Raw genomic sequence first — 18,927 nt, forward strand, 5'->3', positions numbered from 1 at the left:
GAAACCAAGTGCTTAAATTAGAGTTAAAGCATCAACTGTTATTATAAATTGTAATATCAATATTGGCACCTTTCGTAGTATATTGGCACTTGACAAGCTGATCAAATAGTTGTTTAAAAATAATGAAACGCTAATTGCAGATATAAAAGTATTACAAAATATTCTTATCACTTCATTTACATCAAAAAATAAGTCTGACAGCAGTAACTAAAATGCAAATTGACTTGTCAAACTAGATCCACAAGCTATCAGTATTTAATGCAACCTTTATTTTATTAAATTAACATAAAATGACGACTACAATGCAATAAATATAATATGCGATAAACATAATAACACATGTGAATTTGTAAAGTTTGTAATCAAAACAAAGGCATTAGCGACACGGCTAACGCTAGATGCTAGCAGCGCAAGAGATGTGAGATATAAAATAACTGTGCTTTATTTCGTGATAAAATAGAAAGAAAATGGGTGTTTCCGGAAGAAATAATGTTATCTTTGTGCTTAATTCAAGCTGTTAACTGAGTCCTCACTGACCTGCGGCTCTTAGCGGAGGCCTTCCAGACAGCCGCTCAAACTGATTGAGTCTGTCCGGGCTGTGCGCTGCTTCTGCGGCAGACATCGCTCCAGAAATCACGCTGAAATCATCCACCTACACGCACTCGCAGACGACGGGACTTCCTTCAGCAGACAGAGGCGAACCGCAGAGCATAACTCAGCCCATTCTCCCCTGGAAGAGTCGTTTAAAATGAAATAGATGGACCTGACCGGATCTCCCTTGCAATGAACGTGAAGGCAGAAACGCTGGTAAAAACCTTCAAGATGGCCCCAAAAAAACACAAGCTATGAAAATAATCAGACATAATTGGATGGTTTTTATGCCTTTCAAAATAAAAGTCTTCATAATAAACGTCAAACTTTACAATAATGGAACCAAGAAATAAAAACAATGTAATGCCGGGTGTTTTGAGTTGTACAATTTTGATAAATTTGGTCTAAATACTTCAAGCTCACCCAAAAATGTCCAATCCTAAAAAATGCTGTTGCATAAACTATATTTTTATATTTTAGATTTAGAAAAACACCAGTATGTTATACATTAAAGGGGTCATATGATGCTTTTTTAAAGATCATTATTTTGTGTATTTGGTGTAACAGAATATGTTGACATGCTTTAATGTTCAAAAAACACATTATTTTTCAAATACTGTACATTATTGCAGGTCCTCTATGCCCTGCCGCTCTCAAATGCTTCGTTTTCTACAAAGTCCCTCCTTCTGACAAGCAGTCTGCTCTGATTGGCCAGCTGACCCAGTGCATTGTGATTGGCCGAACACCGCAAGCACTCGTCGGAAATGTAACGCCCCTTACCATAATCGCCAGCTTCATCTTTCAAAATAAATATAAAGACAGAGCTGGAAAGGGGAACAGAGTCGCGTGACAGACACAGTGATGAAGCTGGTATGTGTTTGCAGTACACAAGCCAGGTTAAGACAGCTGACTCCACTGTGATGTTTCTCACTCTCTCACTCTCTGTCACACGCATGCACGCGCGCACGCACACACACACACACACACACGCACACACACACACGATGCGCAAAACTCAGCATTTGAACAGTCAATAACAAATACTTAAACTAGTAACAAAACATACTTACAGTCGCTGATTTAGAAGCGCCAGATTGTCATAGCAAAGTCAGAATTACCTCCTCTCCTAGGTTCACGAAACGGTCATATAAAGACAGAGCTGGAAAGGGGAACAGAGTCGCGTGACAGACACAGTGATGAAGCTGGTATGTGTTTGCAGTATACAAGCCAGGTTAAGACAGCTGACTCCACTGTGATGTTTCTCACTCTCTCACTCTCTGTCACACGCATGCACGCGCGCACGCACACACACACACACACGCACACACACACACGATGCGCAAAACGATCTTATCTATGCACAATCAGCTTGTAACACTCCAAAGAGAAAGGAAAACTTGAAATGGCATCATATGACCCCATTAATTTCAAAATTAAGTTAATTTATTATTCACTAAATCAGCAAAATAGGGACTGTTTACCTAGGGAAAAGACTGAACAACTTTTAAGCAAGTTGGTTTTTGTTGTTGTTGTAAATGGTCAGTTAATAAGAATTTTGTCTGTAATTTTGCATGAGAGACTCACATTTATTTATATAAGCATTACTGGTGCTTTAAGAAAGTATCTTTCCTGCAAGCATAAAGACTTATTTTTCACTAGTAAAGTCTTAAGTGAACTGCTCAAGGCATTTTATTTTTTGACTTAAGTGTGACTTGTACTTAAATGTTCATCTCTTTCTTTTAATATTTAGAGAAGGACTGCATTTTCAGGGTCATATTATTAATTTGTATATCTCACAACAAGATGATTTAATTGCACACAAACTTTAAAAAAAAAAATCTAATTAAAAAATGTACTTGCTAAATAATTTTGCATACTGAGAATGGCTTAGATAAGCCTATATTTGAGAAGGGACTTATGAAATGTAAAATCTTTTCACAACACAAACTGCAGTCTGACAGTGCAGTTCTGTTTGCTTCCTTCCATTGAATGCCAAAGAGGCTGTTTCATGTAATGTTTTCACTCTTCTAAAATCCATTGCGTCAACCACCAACATGAGACATGTCTTGGTGTGGTTATTTTTGTTCCCGGCTCAACTCAACTTGTATCTCAGCTGAAAGTATCTACTCACAATGAGTTGGACTGGCTACAGAAAAACAAATGTCTAGCTCTTTCATAAACTGATAAATGTTATCTGTTACTGCACAAACCACCTGTTTGTATCAAATGAATGTAACACTAACCTAACAAATAATTAATAATTCAATCCCCATATTTACAAATTGTATATATGGTTAAATCGTATACTTTTGTATTTATTTGTCTCTGATTAACAACTAAGATGTTAATGAGAGGAACAATGTTTATATGAAAACAAAACAAGATCATGGAATGCAGCAGTATGGTAGAAGTGCTGAAGATACTGTTACAACTATTAAATTATTATTATTTTGGTGTTAGGAATCACTGTAATCAAAATAAGTATTTTTTGCAAAATGACAGAAATTGTCCTAAACTGTTACCATGGTACGTTTTAGTAATGGAGGGGGCGGAACTGTGTAAAAATGTTGATAATTGATATCTTGCAGCGGGAGGGTTTAGAGACAGACACCGAACATGGCGGCGCTCGGCAGCCTTGCAAATCGCCCAGAAAGCGGCGAAAAACAAATCAAATCTCCACTCGTATCTCCCCTGAAAGTGCGAGAACTTCTCAACGAAGGGGTCGCTTCGGAAGACAACGTGTTAAATTGGTAAGAGTTCCGCTATAATGAGAAAAAAAGTTGCAAAAGGGTGAGAATGTGTGCGAAGAAAACGGCAGGGGCGGTGAACAATTGAGCAAACGGATAAGTTTTTACTGTTAACCCTGGTGGAAAATTGAACTGAAATGGTAGTTGTGTTTTGGAACGTGGGAGATTATCCAAAATAAACATTAACTAATGCACACTGCTAGTAAGTCTTGGTGAATCATAAAGAAGACTACCAGTTAGACTTTAGACTAGAAACAAACCATGTTACCAATCTACCTGTCAACCTGTCGTTGGTTTCTAGCTGATAGACCTTCTTAGACCAGCCACAAACCAACTAACTGGCTTTTGAAACATGGCAGTTGGACCTGGTCTACTACCGTGTTTTAAAATCTTATAATTAAAATCTTATAACGTATTTTTCTCTAGAGTGATGCACGATTGATGAATGTTTTTGGACTAGCATGTATGTTTTTCCTGTTAGAATTAAATAAGTGCTGCAAAGGCACTTAGGTAGGTTCTATTTATGCCTGGAAAATATGGATTAATGGGAATATTGGCTGCATAGTTTATGCATAACACACTAGGCTGATTGACTTTCTTCCCCATATCTCAGTTCACAGCAGGATCCAAACACACTGTCTCCAAATGGCCTTGGGAAAGCTCCTTGTGAAGCAGCAAACAAAGAAGCATTTTTCAACAGAGTAGAATCCTACTCGATATCCTTTTGAGTGTTGTGTGATGCGAGAAGCTCACAACCAGTTTGTGTTGCATAATAAACTGCATTCCTGGTATAAAGATTAATCATAAACTCAGCCCATTGATTCTTCATTGATTTCAAAATGTTGCATCACACATCTAATGTGATGATTGTGATTCAATTCTGCCAGACAATCTGTGATGAATAAAAACATCCTTATAATCTGACAGACTTTGTCACAATGAAATCAGAACTGAGTTCTGTTTTTTTCTTCTTTTTTTTTTGGGGCAGAATGTTGCAGTGTGTATTACTAATATTCTGCCCCAAATTTTTCCACTTGGGTATAATTAAAAATAAGGAAGAAAAGACGCCGGTCTCATTTATTGTTTTTGCTAAATTCATCCTTAACATAAGCACTGTCTGAAATGGGCTGGAAAGCCCCATGCGCTCTCGCCGCTCAGATGTGCGCGGTATGGCTGGATCAATGTAGACTGTGACATGCTGAAGTGTTCTAGCTGCCAGGCTTTCCTCTGTGCATCAATACAAGCAACCTTGGACTTCCAGAAATGTAAGTTTTGGACTATTTATATTCTAGAGTGAAGGCATATTTTGTATCTGCACACATTCACTTATTAATTTTTCCTTTTTTAGATGAAGTACGGATTTCGGAGTTGCTACAGCAGCTTCAAACGCAACATGAGAAATTCTGTTCCTGGCCAGATTTTCCATGTCCAGGTATCTTGAGAGGTCTACTAGTCTGTCTGAAATCTTAATCAGACATTACTAGTAAATAGTGTGTGTTTTTTTCCAGATCGCTTCTGGATGGTTCCTATTAATGAGCCTACGGTATTACTCAGTGCCTTTCTAGACCGTTACAAGAGTGCTTGCCTTCTAGAACAGCAGCTGCCTGCTATGAAGCCAGAGCAACTAAAAGCCATGGTATGATGTCTTATTTTAAAGGGAAGTCCAAGAATAATTCTTCTGTGCATTCATAATTTAGTTTTTTGTTGTTGTTGTTGTTTTTTTTCTCAGACCTTGACTGAAGATGTAATAATTGTCCTCCTTAAGCTGATTGAAGATGAACAAGTGAAGCAGGGTGGTTCTCCTTCTAAGGTCTCAACAGATCCATTCTCTGTACAGGTGGCAGCATGTATCATTGCTCTTTGTGGTTGGGCAGCCAGGTAAACATCCAAACAGTCACGTTTGATCCAATCTTGGCAAATTTCCTGCTGAACATTTGTTTCACCTAACTCGTTCCGTGTTTCCATTTAGCCCGTCTCTCCACGCTATGAATCTGCCCATCCTCACTTGTTCTTACTGCATGAGAAAGGTAGGAATGTGGAACTTCTATCAAATGGAGACAGTTTCAGAGAACGAAAACCCTCCACAGTCTCCAACATCTACTACCGCCTTGACTCCATCTCAAGGCACCAGTGGGGAAAAGGGGACGCCCCCCTCACCATCCCAATCCCCCACTCCATGTCGCATGAAGCTGCGTAGTCAAGACTCCACACGCTCTGAGCAGGTGGGTCTTTCACATTGTGACATTATACAGTATATCTGGATATAGTAAATGTTTTAAGTATGTAGTTTCTATACAAACAAAACTGGCAATGCCCAATATATTCCGTTCTTCAGTCATAACCATCTAAACTATGTCAACATGCATGTAGATGGAGAGTACACCATCCCCTCTGGTCCACCGCGCCAGAAGCAGGGACTCGCCTATCCCACATGAGGAGCTTCCCAGCCCTCTGTCCAGGGGCAAGAGACCCATGACTCGCAGCAGGGGCCAAGGAGATAACCTGGCTCTGGATGTGCCCTCCAGTCCACAGAGAAAGACAAAACGGCCACGTCTCTCCTCTACCAGTGGCCCTGTAAGGACAATCTATTATTATTTTTTAAATATACTAATAATAACTTCTATTATAATAATAATGTTTTACTATATTATTATTATTATGATTGTAGAATGATATTATATTATTAAATATATTTTGTTTGTCAGCATAACTCAATATGTACTCTATTTCTTTTATACACACACCGGGTCTGTTACTATTATTACTGTATATAAAGTTGTTATTATTACTATAGAACGATATAATATTGCTATACATACATTTTATGTTTGTTACTACCTGGGCAAACACTATTACATTTTAAACACCAAATCGAAGCACTAAAGCCTGTTTTGTTTTTCTGTTATAGGAAGGGCCAATGCACAGAAATGTGTTTGACCCAGTAGCCCAGCACAGAGACTGGTGTCCTTGGGTGAGTGTGGAAAGAGAGGAGGGCGATCTAGACGGCTCTGTCTTCGTTGGCTGTGAGGCTGAGGTCCCTCAGCCAGGCTGGAAAGCAGTGCTTACTCTGTTCTTATCCATGAAGAGAAGCCTCAGTCCAGTGGGGGCCAGTCCATCTCAGGTGAACCAAATACGACATCTCTATATTTTGCCAAAGCAATCATTTTCATCACTCTAATGTCCTGTTTTTTTTTTTCATCCAGGGTCCTCATGACAAATCAAAAAGGGTGTTCTCGATATTCCGACAGTGGCAGGTATCTTCCCCATCCCAGTAAGTTGTTTCAGAAGGTGGACTGGGAAACCCTGGTGATTGTTATCATAGTGGTACGCTGTCCTTTGTAACAATGACAGTGGTTTTCAGAGTGTTTCTTGATCAAGTGAATCTTGTTTACTGTATTGGGTTTGGTTGGGAAAGGGACAGTAAATCCACATGGATCAAGCGGCCTGTACTGAAAGACCTTGGCTTGGAGCAGGAAAGCCCGACAGAGTTCTTCTCAGAAATTAAAATTTTACCACACTGTTTTGAATCTGGGCCTGTCCAGTCGGCATTAGAACATCAAAAGACTGGTGACCGACGCTTTTTACCTCACATGGACAGCCAAATAGTCCTCACCACCTCCCTGGGTATGAGGCTTCATAGGGTTTTAGCGTAAATTTAGGGGAAGCTTTAGTGAAGCGCCAAGAACTACACTGGAAGACATGTTAGTTGTATCAATGCTTTTCACATAATAGTTTAACTGAGGAGAACCAGTGTTTTCAGGTTTGTGTGTGTTTTCTGCATTGTCTAAGTAGGTATATTATATTTACTTCCATAAATGTGAATGGGACGAACAACATTTTTATCGCTCTCATCTTTAAAGATGTTTATCACCTTTATCATCTTTTACCCACATGCCAGCTGAAGTAGATGCCATATTTAGAAAAGAGTGCCAATATAAATGATTTTACTTTTTGATTCACTTTCTCTGAAAGTGCTGCCTGTAGTGCATCATGCATGTTATTCTTGTGCATGTCTGCCTAAATTTAATAAACATTTTCCCTTTGCTGGTTTTCACTATGTATGTCTTTTCATTATGGTGTCTTAAAGGGGTACTCCACTTTTTAAACCTTTGACTCCTATGGCTTGTAAAATGCTATATTATTAGTTCTTTTAATAAAAAAAAAATAGGGGAAATGCCTTTTCATATTTATTTAGTACCAAAATTGGTCATTAAAACCGTTTAAAAACAAATCCACATAAATACAAAAATATGTTCGGTAAAACACAACAGCCTTCTTAACAAAGGTCATTGCCCCAACTGTCATCCTAGCCTAGAAGAACTACAATTTTGCGAATATACTACAAATGTGAGTCGTCAGCTGTTTTTGACGTAGCCCGAAACACCGCATAGAAGGAGGGGGACACCTTTCGTCGCGCAGACATGACGTCATCGGCGGAGGGATAGATAGTTGTGAGAGAGCAGTGTGGGGCGGGCAGAGGACTACCAGTACTATCCGCTGCGGACAGAAAGTGGAGGGCGAAAACTCTCGGAACGACAGTTTGCCGTATGCCAATGTGCAAAAATATACAGTTTCGGTAGAGGCCAAGGGATCGAGAATCAGTCGCAGAAGATTCGAGCTTCGGTCATCGGAAAGAGGAGTAAAGATGTCGTCTCCAAGTCCGGGCAAAAGACGAATGGACACCGACGTGGTGAAACTGTATCCTTTAAAATATAAACAACACAATTACTGTAAAGCTATAGCCGTCAAACACCTCCAATATTCACGAAAACCGCCTTAAAACGCCTCTCCTACTGCTTTAAAACCATTCTGGGCGCCCGTCTGGTCTGAAAAACAGTTGTCAAAGCCAGTGTAATGGTTTATTGGATGGTGATCAGCTTTTGACGACAAAAGTGTTTTGATGGTTGTCAGTGCGGCCAGCAACAAAGCCAAGATTCATAAACGTTCATTTCTCAAATAACACAACTTAACCTAGAAATCTGATTTTTCTCGACGGGATTTGTTCGTTGTCAGCGTTCAAAGGCAGAAATGTTGAGGATTATTTATAGCAGATATGTTGCTCTGTGTCCTTTGAGTGTTTTGTCATCGCTTTTCTCTTCAAATCCACACCAGCGCTTGACATCCGCAGGATTTAAACACATATTTGTAAAGATACCGATCGGATATCAATATTTATATGATATCTGACCAAACTAGACGTGTTTTGGAACAAAATAGTGAATGTTACTGGGCATTTGGCCTGCTAGCGAGCTAGCACAACCTCACAAGCCAGTTATGTATTTATTTGTTGATTGTTTTTGTTGCTGTTTTATAATCAAAACAGACATTTGTTAGCCTTTCAAGAAATTTTAAGACGGATTTATTTGTATTACACGAAAACAATGCGATCCTCACATACAGATCGTTGATTTAAATATAGACGTTTTAAAATGCTCTTTAAATAACAACAAATCACAAATGACATAAACTTCACATTCGGCGTCATTTTATATTCCTGTCCGAATGTGTGGGGTTTTTTTGTTTTTTTTTTGCATTGAGGATCCATTTTGTTTTTCTGGCTTTTGTTAAGATCGAATGTTGTCGTTTGGGGGTTACATTTTTTTTAAATGGAAATTTAGCCTGTACTTAACATCTTTCTTTTTCAGATTTTAAAGCTTTTGACATGAGAACAGGGGAAGTTGTGTTGTTGCTACAGTGGTTGGGTGCGGATGTTTGTGTCTATGTCACCAGTCCATAAGAATCCCTTTAGTTTATATGACATAATTGACAAACAGCAAAAGTTTTGTGGAGTTGTTTTTCGTCCGCTTTTGCTCAAGAGTGCCATGGCTACTATGCGTGTAACATGCCTTTATTCCTAATGTGGTTTGGCTGTGCTGTCAGTGTGTTTTGTTGAGGTTTTTGTCTTAAGCATCTAGAACACGCAGGTCTGTTGGTCTTTTAAACGTTTGGTTGATCATTTATGAAGTGCAGTTATGTCGAGCTGTTTTAAACAAAAGAAACCCGCATATATTTGTTTGCTTTAAAGCTCCAGAAAATGGTCTTGTTTCTGACTGTCGTCATGCGACTCGGAGCTGTTTAGTGCTTGTCTTATGTATGATTATGACGTCTGCATATTAAAAAGTAAATTATGAAACACTCTTTGAGATATTTGTAAAGTCCTGAAAGGCTCTGGGAATGTCTCCTTCTGTTTTTGTCTCGAGCAGTAGGAACTAGCCTTATGATTGGCCACTCTGTTACTACCCGGAAACTGCAAGTAGGTGGGATTAAACAGTGAGCTGAGAGACAATATTTCCTAGTTAAACCTGAAGTGTGTGTTTTTCCGATGGCAAAAATACTCTTTTCCTGTATAATATTAATTGGCGTTTATCATTAAGCTATTATTAGATTAATTTATCTGAAAAAGTGTGAACAGTGTAGATATGTGATGCTGTCAAAACGTTGCTGTTTGTATGTTCTAAAAGTAAATATTATTTATATTTAAGTATTTTTGGCATTTTTGCCTTTATTATGATAGGACTTTATAGGAGGTGAAGTGGGAGAGAGATTTGGAAAGGTCCGCAAGCCGGGACTCGAACTCGGGATACCCAAACCCTACTCTGGGCCACAATGTTGTTATTGGGTTTGTTGAAGCCATAAATTCGCATTATTTTAACATATTTTTTAAATAATTGTGTTCAGCAGCAGAATTCCTGGTGGAAAACCTACATTACCCATCATTCTTCAGAGAAATCTCCACCAATCAGAAGTTAATCACGCCAAAAGAACCGCCCACCCCCATGAAGCACTGCGAATGATGTAAACAAGTCAGTCTCCTGCGCTCTTAAAAAATGTTTGGATGCATAAAATGCATATTTTATAATTAACATAAGTATATTATTTCTATAAACAACATCTTTATAAGTTATATAGTAATTCATCGTTGTTATTTTTTCGATTGTCATTTGCAGTGCTTCTTGGGATTGTAGTTCTTTCCCTCATTAAAGCTGATTAGTACACAATCTTGTACTTTTGTCTTTTTGCCCGATTTTAAATACTTGTATGCTTCAAATCAAAGTTTATAATGTTGAGATTCACCCTTGTAGTTTTTCAAAAAGGATTTCTTAAAATAAAACTTAAGGTATAAAATTAATGGGGAAAATACTTCTGGAAACAAGGCAGCTAAAAAAAAGTGAACAGGCACTATTGTGCCCCTATGAGTTTGGGGGTGGAGTCATCTGTTTACAAACCAATAGCACACTAGGAAACCTGTTTGGTATTGCTAATAGTGATACACACTTCTGGAGCTGAGGGTAGAGGTTAAAGGTAAATGGCTTTAATTACTAAAAACAGCTGATGGCTCAACTTTTTAGAGCCCTTCAAGCAGGTGACAAGTATGACCTAAAAGTTTCCTCTTAAAGTATTTAAAGGAAGATCGGAGGTGGGATACACACACACACACACACACACAGATAATTACAGTAATGATGTAATTTAGCTTCCTGTATTATTATGGTCAGCTGGACCCCACAAAACTTTCACTAGGAGAACAAGGCGACTTTAATTGTCCAGGCTGTCCAGCTGGACTACCTGTTGGCTGACATATTAATGGCAGGTGAGAGGAGCCTAATCGCTCAAAACTGCTCGGTTTGGTGAGGTTTGTCACATTTACATTAGCTTAATCGTGAGAATTTATTCACGGGATCTAGGACAGCTATGCAACAATATGGTAGGTGGACTGACACATTTCTGTCATTGCAAAACACATGCAAAGAAGCCACCCTCCCCCAGAATACACACTGACAGCCATGAGAAAACACAACTTAAATACCCAATTCCCTTAAGGGGAAACCAACAGACATGTGACAACTGGGAGCAGGTTTCCAAAGTGCCTCCTGTTGCTTGGGACAAGTGTTTGCAGCTGGGATGTGGAGCTTTCCATGTATAAGTTGTTTTCTGCATTATCCTTCTGAAATGCACATCTTCTGAAGGGCAAGCAGCAGGGCCGTTTAGAGAGAGAGTTGCTGTTATGACCGGACACTGCGATCAACGCTCAGTAATTTGCTGCAGGCACCAGAGAGCTGCGGATCTGGAGCACGCTCAACTGGGAATTCACAAAATGAATGTCAGAATGACCTCGCCTTGCTGAGCTGCCTTAAGCACTTCCTAAGCTCGAGAGAGAGAGATGATGACCCGTCTTTGACATCACCAGATACTTCTGAAACATGTTTGAACAGGTCAAAGCTGGCTGTTGGCTTTGACAGGGCAGCATGGAATAGCATAATGTCAATATGTTGTGTAACATCTGTTGCACTTCTCCTTCTCACTTTAGCCTATCGTCTGTTCACTGAGAGATGTAGGTCTTTTGAATGTATTTATCTGGAACTCAAAGACCTCCTGATTTAATCAGTGTGGACTGAGCTCTAGTGGTTCTTATCTCATGTTTTTTTTTTCTCACTTTGCCAAACCACGTCTTGATCTAATTAGCTAGAGCAACTGTAACCAAAGGGCTCAAGTTAGCAAGGTCAGTTTACCTACTGAGTGTAATGATTTGTCATTATGAAATCTATGTCATTAATAAGATTTCACTGGACACCTCAGAGTTGAACTATTCTTAACTAATATTATATTATTTTGATCTACAGAGATTTCTTTGTGCTTGAAATTTGGCCTAGCTTAAAAATATATATTTTTAATAAAACATCACTAAACTATTGTACACAATTTGTGCTACGAACATAATTTATCATGTGAATTATGACTTTCACTTGCTAAATTACTAAACGGAAAAATGTTAAATTGACTTAAATCCTTAAATCTCCTACAATTTAAGACTAAGGTTTACGTATGCACTTATAGTCTTTTTCTGTCTGTCCATATATATATATATTTTACTAAGAGGAATCAAATATTTAAGGGATTAAATATGTTGCGTGTCGCTTATGTTAATCAAATAGCAAACGAAAATGAGATGATCACACTCAGCTCTTGACTGAATAACTTGTTAAGCTTTAATAAGAATCACTGTATATTTAATTCATACAGTGAAGGCTACGCATAATTTTTTTAAGTTTTAGTGTTTGTTGTCAATGTCTCTATAGCAATATATAACACACTGAATCTGAACTAGCCATGATAAAAGTCTCTTACATTCAATTTGTCTCAACAATCATTAGATTAGATGCTGAGTAGCCCTTCCCAAAGTACAATCTCATTAGCCCAAACTTCTACTTCGCATGGCATATTAAATATCAAAAATGTTCTGATTATGCCATGTCGTGCAGCATTTCAATGTGGCAAGAAAAAATATGTACTGGAAACTTGCAGCATTTATACATGGCTAGAACGTGGTATCGTGTTAAGTTCAGTATTCAGAAGGCGTAACCTTTTTGATTTGATGACTTGTGCTGGGTTCGAGCATTGTATATCAAGGTGTGCTCTTAACACAAGTGCAGTAGATGCTTGCTAGTTTTTCAACTCGTTGGTCTGTAATCAGGGGACGTTTGTGCTGGATTATTGTAAACTTGCTTCCACTGTGAGCAATAGTTTGGCAAATAAGAGCATTTAAGGCCTGTTTAATAGTCTGCATAATGGCTACTGGCATCACTGCCAGCTCCTACATGTTCTTTGAATATGCAAACACATAAAATATCTAGGTGTTCCTATTGTGTTGTCCTTCTTTAATCTTGACTACTAAGAAACAAGTAGAGGATTATAAATTGAATGCAAGTCTCCTTCAGGAATGCTTTGCATTTCTATCCACTTGTTTGACTGCCAAGTCTTTAGACGAGCAAGGCCACATAAGCGATTTTACACAGGAAAAATAAAGAGATTGACTGTTAGTTACAAAGACGATTACGCAATCCCACCTTCTCTGAGTTGACCAGGCGTCGCTGTTTGTAAACAGGATTTGTTAATGGAAGTGAGCTCAGTGGTATGAATTCCCCTGTAAGGCTGTTGGTTGTTTAAATGCTGTGTTTCAGTCATGTTGTCGGCCTGGAGGTTTGTCATAACACTTCAGCGCCATGTATCTGGCGGCGAGGGGGAGGGGGATTCCTAGTGTAACAGCATCTATTGTTCGGCTCCGCTACATTGAGGAAAGATGCAGGGAGCAGCGAAAGTTTTCTGGGGCCCTTGCCAGCATGGAAAACCAGGGACATTAGAAATGCCCCCTGTGTTTGGTGGAGTGGATCGGATCCTTGCGGTGCTGAGGCAGAGGCCCCGGTGTGTAAGACCAGTCGTGGGCTTTTTCTGGTGCGATCGGCCTCTTTGTGCATGAGCTGACATCCGGCCTGCCCCAGCCTGCTTTCATATGCCCATGGAGTCTTATGACTGCGCTGCTGCTGTATTGGTACCTGTCTGAAGGCGATATTCCCCATCATTCTCATCTGTTTTTGCTGTTAGAATGTGTGTGTTGAACTGAAATGGCTTTGAAAAGCTGACGCTTGGTATTGATATCCTGTAGCTCCACTGGTAGAGCATGGTGCTAGCAATGTCAGCATCAAAGGTTTGATTCCCAGGGAATGTGTTTATTGATAAAATGCAGCTTGAATGAACTGCAAGTTGTTTTTGATAAAACCAGAAACATAAATTTGCAAATGCAAAAATAAATTGTATAATTTGCCATCTGATATATGGCTTTAGAGTTATAAAATACATTTTATTAAGAATTATTTTTATTTATTTTTATAATTTTTAGTGCTGGGCAATGATTAATCATCATTAATCCCATCCAAAATAAAAGTTTTGGTTACGTAATATATATGTGTGTATATTTATTATGTATATATAAATACACACACGCATGTATTTATTTAAGAAAAATGTTATGTTGTATATTTATATATAATATACATTATATTAATATAAATATATACATGTAAATACGTCAAATTTTTAAAATATATACTGCATGTGTGTCTTTATACATAATAAATATACACAGTACACACACATTATATAAACAAAAACTTTTATTTTGAATGCTATTAATCGCGATTAATTGTTGCCCAGCACTAATAATTTTTTATATTTAATATTTATTTATTAATTTAGTTGTTTTTATTTTGTATAGTCTTTATATATTATAGTTATTAATTTTTTTGTTATTACTTAATTTTCTTTATTGTCATTTATTCATTTGTCTTTTTGTGGAGCTTTGCAGTTGGATTAGCTATCCATTTTGATTGTATGCAAAACAGTAGCCTGAACATTCTGCTAAACATCTATTTTTGTGTTCCTCGGATGAAGAACGTGATATGGTTTTTGAGCAGTGTGAGGGTGAGTAGGTAAATTAGGACATCATTTTCATTTTTGAATAAAATCTCTTTTGTTTCAGTTTCTGTCAAAAGCGTATCATTTCATTTCTGTAGCTTTACCCAGCGTTTCTGTATGCGAGCTCAATTTATCTACAAGAGTCTAAATGTAGATGAGTTTATTGACTGTAAAGGATTGTTTCTGTTACAGCGGGTTTGATGGACAGGGCAAACGGTCGGGTCGTGGATGCGTCTGCCCCTTGACAGTGGGAGATTTGAGGCCCTCTGTAATCCCACAATAACACTGCAGTTTCCTGCACGCATGGCCAACCTTGGGCTGAAAACAGATGGACTGAAGTTCCTCTCTTTGTCTGATGATGTTTGGGGCTGCGCCGTGTGTGCGCTTTTTTTCCTTTTGAGAAGAGAAGGGTTGTGTTTTACAATGATCCAAAACACAACGATTCTCTGTTAGATCAAATCTAAATGCTGCAGATAAACAGATGTAATCACTACGGTGAAACTACATAATCAGATTAGCTTTGATGTATATGAATATCTTTGTGACCTATATTAGACTGTATTGCTCTACTTATGTATAATGTATGTCAAGCTTAGGTGCCTTTATTTGGTGGAGAATTTTGACGTATTGAGTCGTGGTGTAATCAGCTGAGTGCACAGGCGCTTTATCATGCTGCTGCAGGATGTTTCTGGTGATATGGTTGCTTGAGCCATGGTGTGTTGCATGCTGATGGACCCTGCCCTTTTCAACCCACAGAAACCTGTTTGGAGCAGCCAGAAAAAACCTGAAAAAAGCAAATATTATAGAGATGAAGATGTCAGCAAATCTTGTAAAGAGACAATGTCATTAAGAAAAAAAAAACATTATTGTTGCCTGATCGTACTTATTGGATCGTTATATTAGAAATTATTGTTATGACAAGATAATGTCTTATTATTCATTCTTTAATATAGGTTAAATGCATGCCATTTTATATATTCATGTTTGTTATACATTTTATTTTATATATATATATATATATATATATGAATTTAAACTTGTATATAGCCTCTACAGCCTTTTACGTTAGCATTGTATGTGTAATTATTAGGGTAAATATTCATAGCATAATAAGATTAGACTATTTTTTACTCTTAAGAAAAGTAGCATTGTTAATGTTTAGCAAGTTGTTAAAACACTCAATTTTTGCCGCAATAAATATAATACTTTAGGAAATTCTATTAAGTGCAATGCGGGTCAGTGTGCTGAGGGACCAAATAAACATTTTAAGCAGCATCAGACAGGCTAATATTGATGAAAGCTCATTGTGGCACTCCGTTTTGTTGCTGTTTGTCTATGGAAATAAGAGCAGGGTCCACTTGGCCACAGCATGTGATTGAGATTCTGGCAAGAGGTGGTGTTTGGCTGGTTTGTGTGTTCTCAGGAGCCGGTCCTAAGAGAGCAGGAAAGAGATCAAGATCTCTCACAGGAGATTCTGTAACTCATAATAGCAGCGTAGCCTTGTGATGCCTCAACTGTAAACTTTATGGCCTCATTTATTAGACATTAGCATGAAATACATGTTTAGTCAAACTCACAGCTCTGTTTAGAAACTCTATTGATTTCACATATTGAACTCACATGTTAGCTCTGAAAGTACAAGTCGTGCTTAATTTTGTGTTCTTTGTGGAAATGCAGTTGAATTGTACACTGTATGCCAACAAACATTCTCGGGTCATACATGGCAATGCACAGGTTGAAGTTTTATACACAAGGGTATTTCAATTTGGATTTTGCTGCCTTTGAACTATGGGCTGAGACGGGCATTGACATGTAAAGTGTGCTGAGGCTTTTCTTTCCTCGTCTCTTTTTCTCCATCAGTATTCACAGACTATGTTCAGGCCTCTGGGATCAGAGTTTTCATCCTAACAGAGCGCTTCAGATTGCAGCATTCCACTCGGAATAAGAAACTTGTGATGTCGGAAGGAAGGTTAGCTGCTTTGGTGCGGAGTAAAATCAAAACAGATTTGGATCCTGCGCTGCAGTAGATCAGAATACTTCACCTCAGCATGCCGGCAAATCACGGGCTGCTCAGCCTTGATGCTGTGCTGTATGTGACTGTTTCTTTAGGATTTTGTGTATGTTTCATAAATAGTTAGGTTGTTAGAAGGAGACCAGAATGTGTGTGGTCATTCTGAAAATGGCTTTTAAGAAAAAGTAACACAGATTCCAAGTAGCAATCATTTCCCCTGCAGTGGACAATAAAGTGCACCCCAAATGAATCAGAACGGTAATGAACTCAGCTGCCGGTGTTCGATTAAAAGTGAAGGTTTGTCGGGTCCCATGATATTGGTTTCTGCAAGAGACTATTGCTACAGACCTGCACATCTGAAACCATTTTAACTGCAGAAAACGTGAGCCATGTCAGGTTCCGTGATGTCATTTCCTGTCCTTAAGGTTACAACAGAGAAAATCATATGCGAGGCAGTGTTATTTTTGTATTGTTTATATACTATTATAGTATTTATTAATATGTTGAATTGGCCTTTATTTTTATACATTCAGTTTTTGTTTTAGTCATTTTAATTTTAGTTGAAGTTTAAAAAAAAATTATATTTAGCTTTAATTTGTCTTGGTTTTAGTACTTTTTACTTCAACTTAAACCTATTTTATTTCAATTAATTGGCAACATTTGTAAAAAACATTTGTTTTTGTTTTTTTAAGTTTTCATTAATATTTATATTTTATCTTAACTAAATCTATTTAAAAAGTTTTAGTTAACGATAAAAATACTGATGCAAAACCTTCACATCAATCATGTCTAGCATAAACTCTTTTTCTTCAGAAAATCTAAGTTGAATAATTGTCAAATCTATTGTGTAAGTTTTTAGTTAAAGGGTCAAAATTGCAATCCGCTTGACTCCAAACCCTTGATATATTCAGGCTGTATCCTGTTAGTGTGAGCAAACACAGTCTAAATGCATCTAGCTATTTGTACTTCAGTATTGCCAACAGAAAGCATTATTATGTTCAATTCAGGATTTGAACTCCAGGTCTTTACGTGACCCTGTGTGAAATGACACACACATATGTCACTGCCCAGAGCACTGTTTTACAACAGCTCCACTTATTTAGAGGGCACGGCATGCTGTGTTTTAAGGTTAGCGTCCATTTCAGCTAGATAGGCCAGCAGGTCAACACTATCATTGTGGTTTAAGGTCACAGAACAACTGGCTAACATTAAAAAAAAATACTACAAATGAAGATGACTGCGAATCTTTTGAAAGGGACAGTATCATTAAGGGGAAAAAATACAAACAAATCAAAACTATTATTACTGCCTGATCGTACTTGTTGGGTCGTTTTATTAGTAGTTATAAAATAAAGATGAAAAAAAAAAAACTGGAAAAAAAATATTATAGAGATAAAGATGCCAGCAAATCTTGCAAAGAGACAACATCATTAAGGGGGAAAAAAACTATTAATACTGCCTATTCGTACTTGTTGGATCATTTTATTAGTAGTTATTATGTTATGACAAGATAACATCTTATTATAAATTCTTTAATATAGATTAAATGCATGCCATTTGATATTTTTAAAATAAACATTTTAAGAAGCATCAGACTACCATTAATGAAAGCTATTATTATTATTTAATTGTGTTATTTTATTTTAGCAAATTCAAATTGTTTTCAAATTTCCTTATTTTTAAAGTAATTATAATTCATATACATTTCAAATGAATAATTGTGATTAAATTATTGAATAATTATAATTTGCCATCTTTACAATAAATTAAATCATATATATCAACCAGGGTTATTATAGTTCACTAAAACCATTAAAAAATGTTATATGAAATATAACAATCATTCATCTTGTTCACATGGAAACATTTCAAATTTGTGTTTAGTTTGCCTTGATGTACTAAAATAACTGAAATCAATACCAAAACTATTCAAATTATCAAAAAAAAAACAATCTCAGTAATACTAAAATAACATATCAATGTTATACCAGCCTTCAGCCATATGCTTCTCTTTATACTCTGTCAACCACTAATAATAGGCTATACTTTGGTCTCTGTTTTTTTTTAGGGCTGTCAATCAATTAAAATATTTAATCGCGATTAATCACATGATTGTCATGAGTTAACTTGTGTATATTGTATGTATGAGTTAACTTGTATATATGTTCTAAATGTACCTTAAATGAATACTTTTCACATTTTTAATACTCCAATCAACATGGGCATGGACAAATATGGATGCTTTATGCAAATGTATGTTTATTATTAGTGAAACCATAGTCAACATAGAGCATGAAGACTAGACATGTTTCAAAGGTCATAGATGTT

The 18,927-nt window shown here is 37.3% G+C and overlaps 2 protein-coding genes across 2 annotated transcripts in view; both read left to right on the forward strand.

Annotated features, from left to right (window-relative positions):
* The first annotated feature begins 3,165 nt into the window (after positions 1-3,165).
* zc3hc1 (zinc finger, C3HC-type containing 1) lies at positions 3,166-7,381 on the forward strand. The gene is made up of 10 exons (XM_016274834.1): positions 3,166-3,341; positions 3,952-4,054; positions 4,453-4,603; positions 4,687-4,770; positions 4,847-4,974; positions 5,068-5,216; positions 5,308-5,560; positions 5,709-5,912; positions 6,247-6,459; positions 6,542-7,381. Exons 1-10 carry the CDS (start codon positions 3,208-3,210, stop codon positions 6,611-6,613), a joined length of 1,491 nt encoding a protein of 496 aa, XP_016130320.1. The 5' UTR covers positions 3,166-3,207; the 3' UTR covers positions 6,614-7,381.
* A 369-nt stretch (positions 7,382-7,750) lies between these two features.
* Positions 7,751-18,927, forward strand: part of LOC107587179 (ubiquitin-conjugating enzyme E2 H-like) — a 36,457-nt gene continuing 25,280 nt past the window's right edge. Inside the window, exon 1 of the mRNA XM_016274846.1 lies at positions 7,751-8,036. Within this exon, the coding sequence (XP_016130332.1) occupies positions 7,984-8,036 (53 nt within the window). The 5' untranslated portion in view covers positions 7,751-7,983. The remainder of the gene's footprint in view (positions 8,037-18,927) is intronic.

This window comes from Sinocyclocheilus grahami, unplaced genomic scaffold, assembly GCF_001515645.1.
Source record: "Sinocyclocheilus grahami isolate Dianchi unplaced genomic scaffold, SAMN03320097.WGS_v1.1 scaffold90.1, whole genome shotgun sequence".
In the NCBI taxonomy this organism is placed as follows: Eukaryota; Metazoa; Chordata; class Actinopteri; order Cypriniformes; family Cyprinidae; genus Sinocyclocheilus; species Sinocyclocheilus grahami.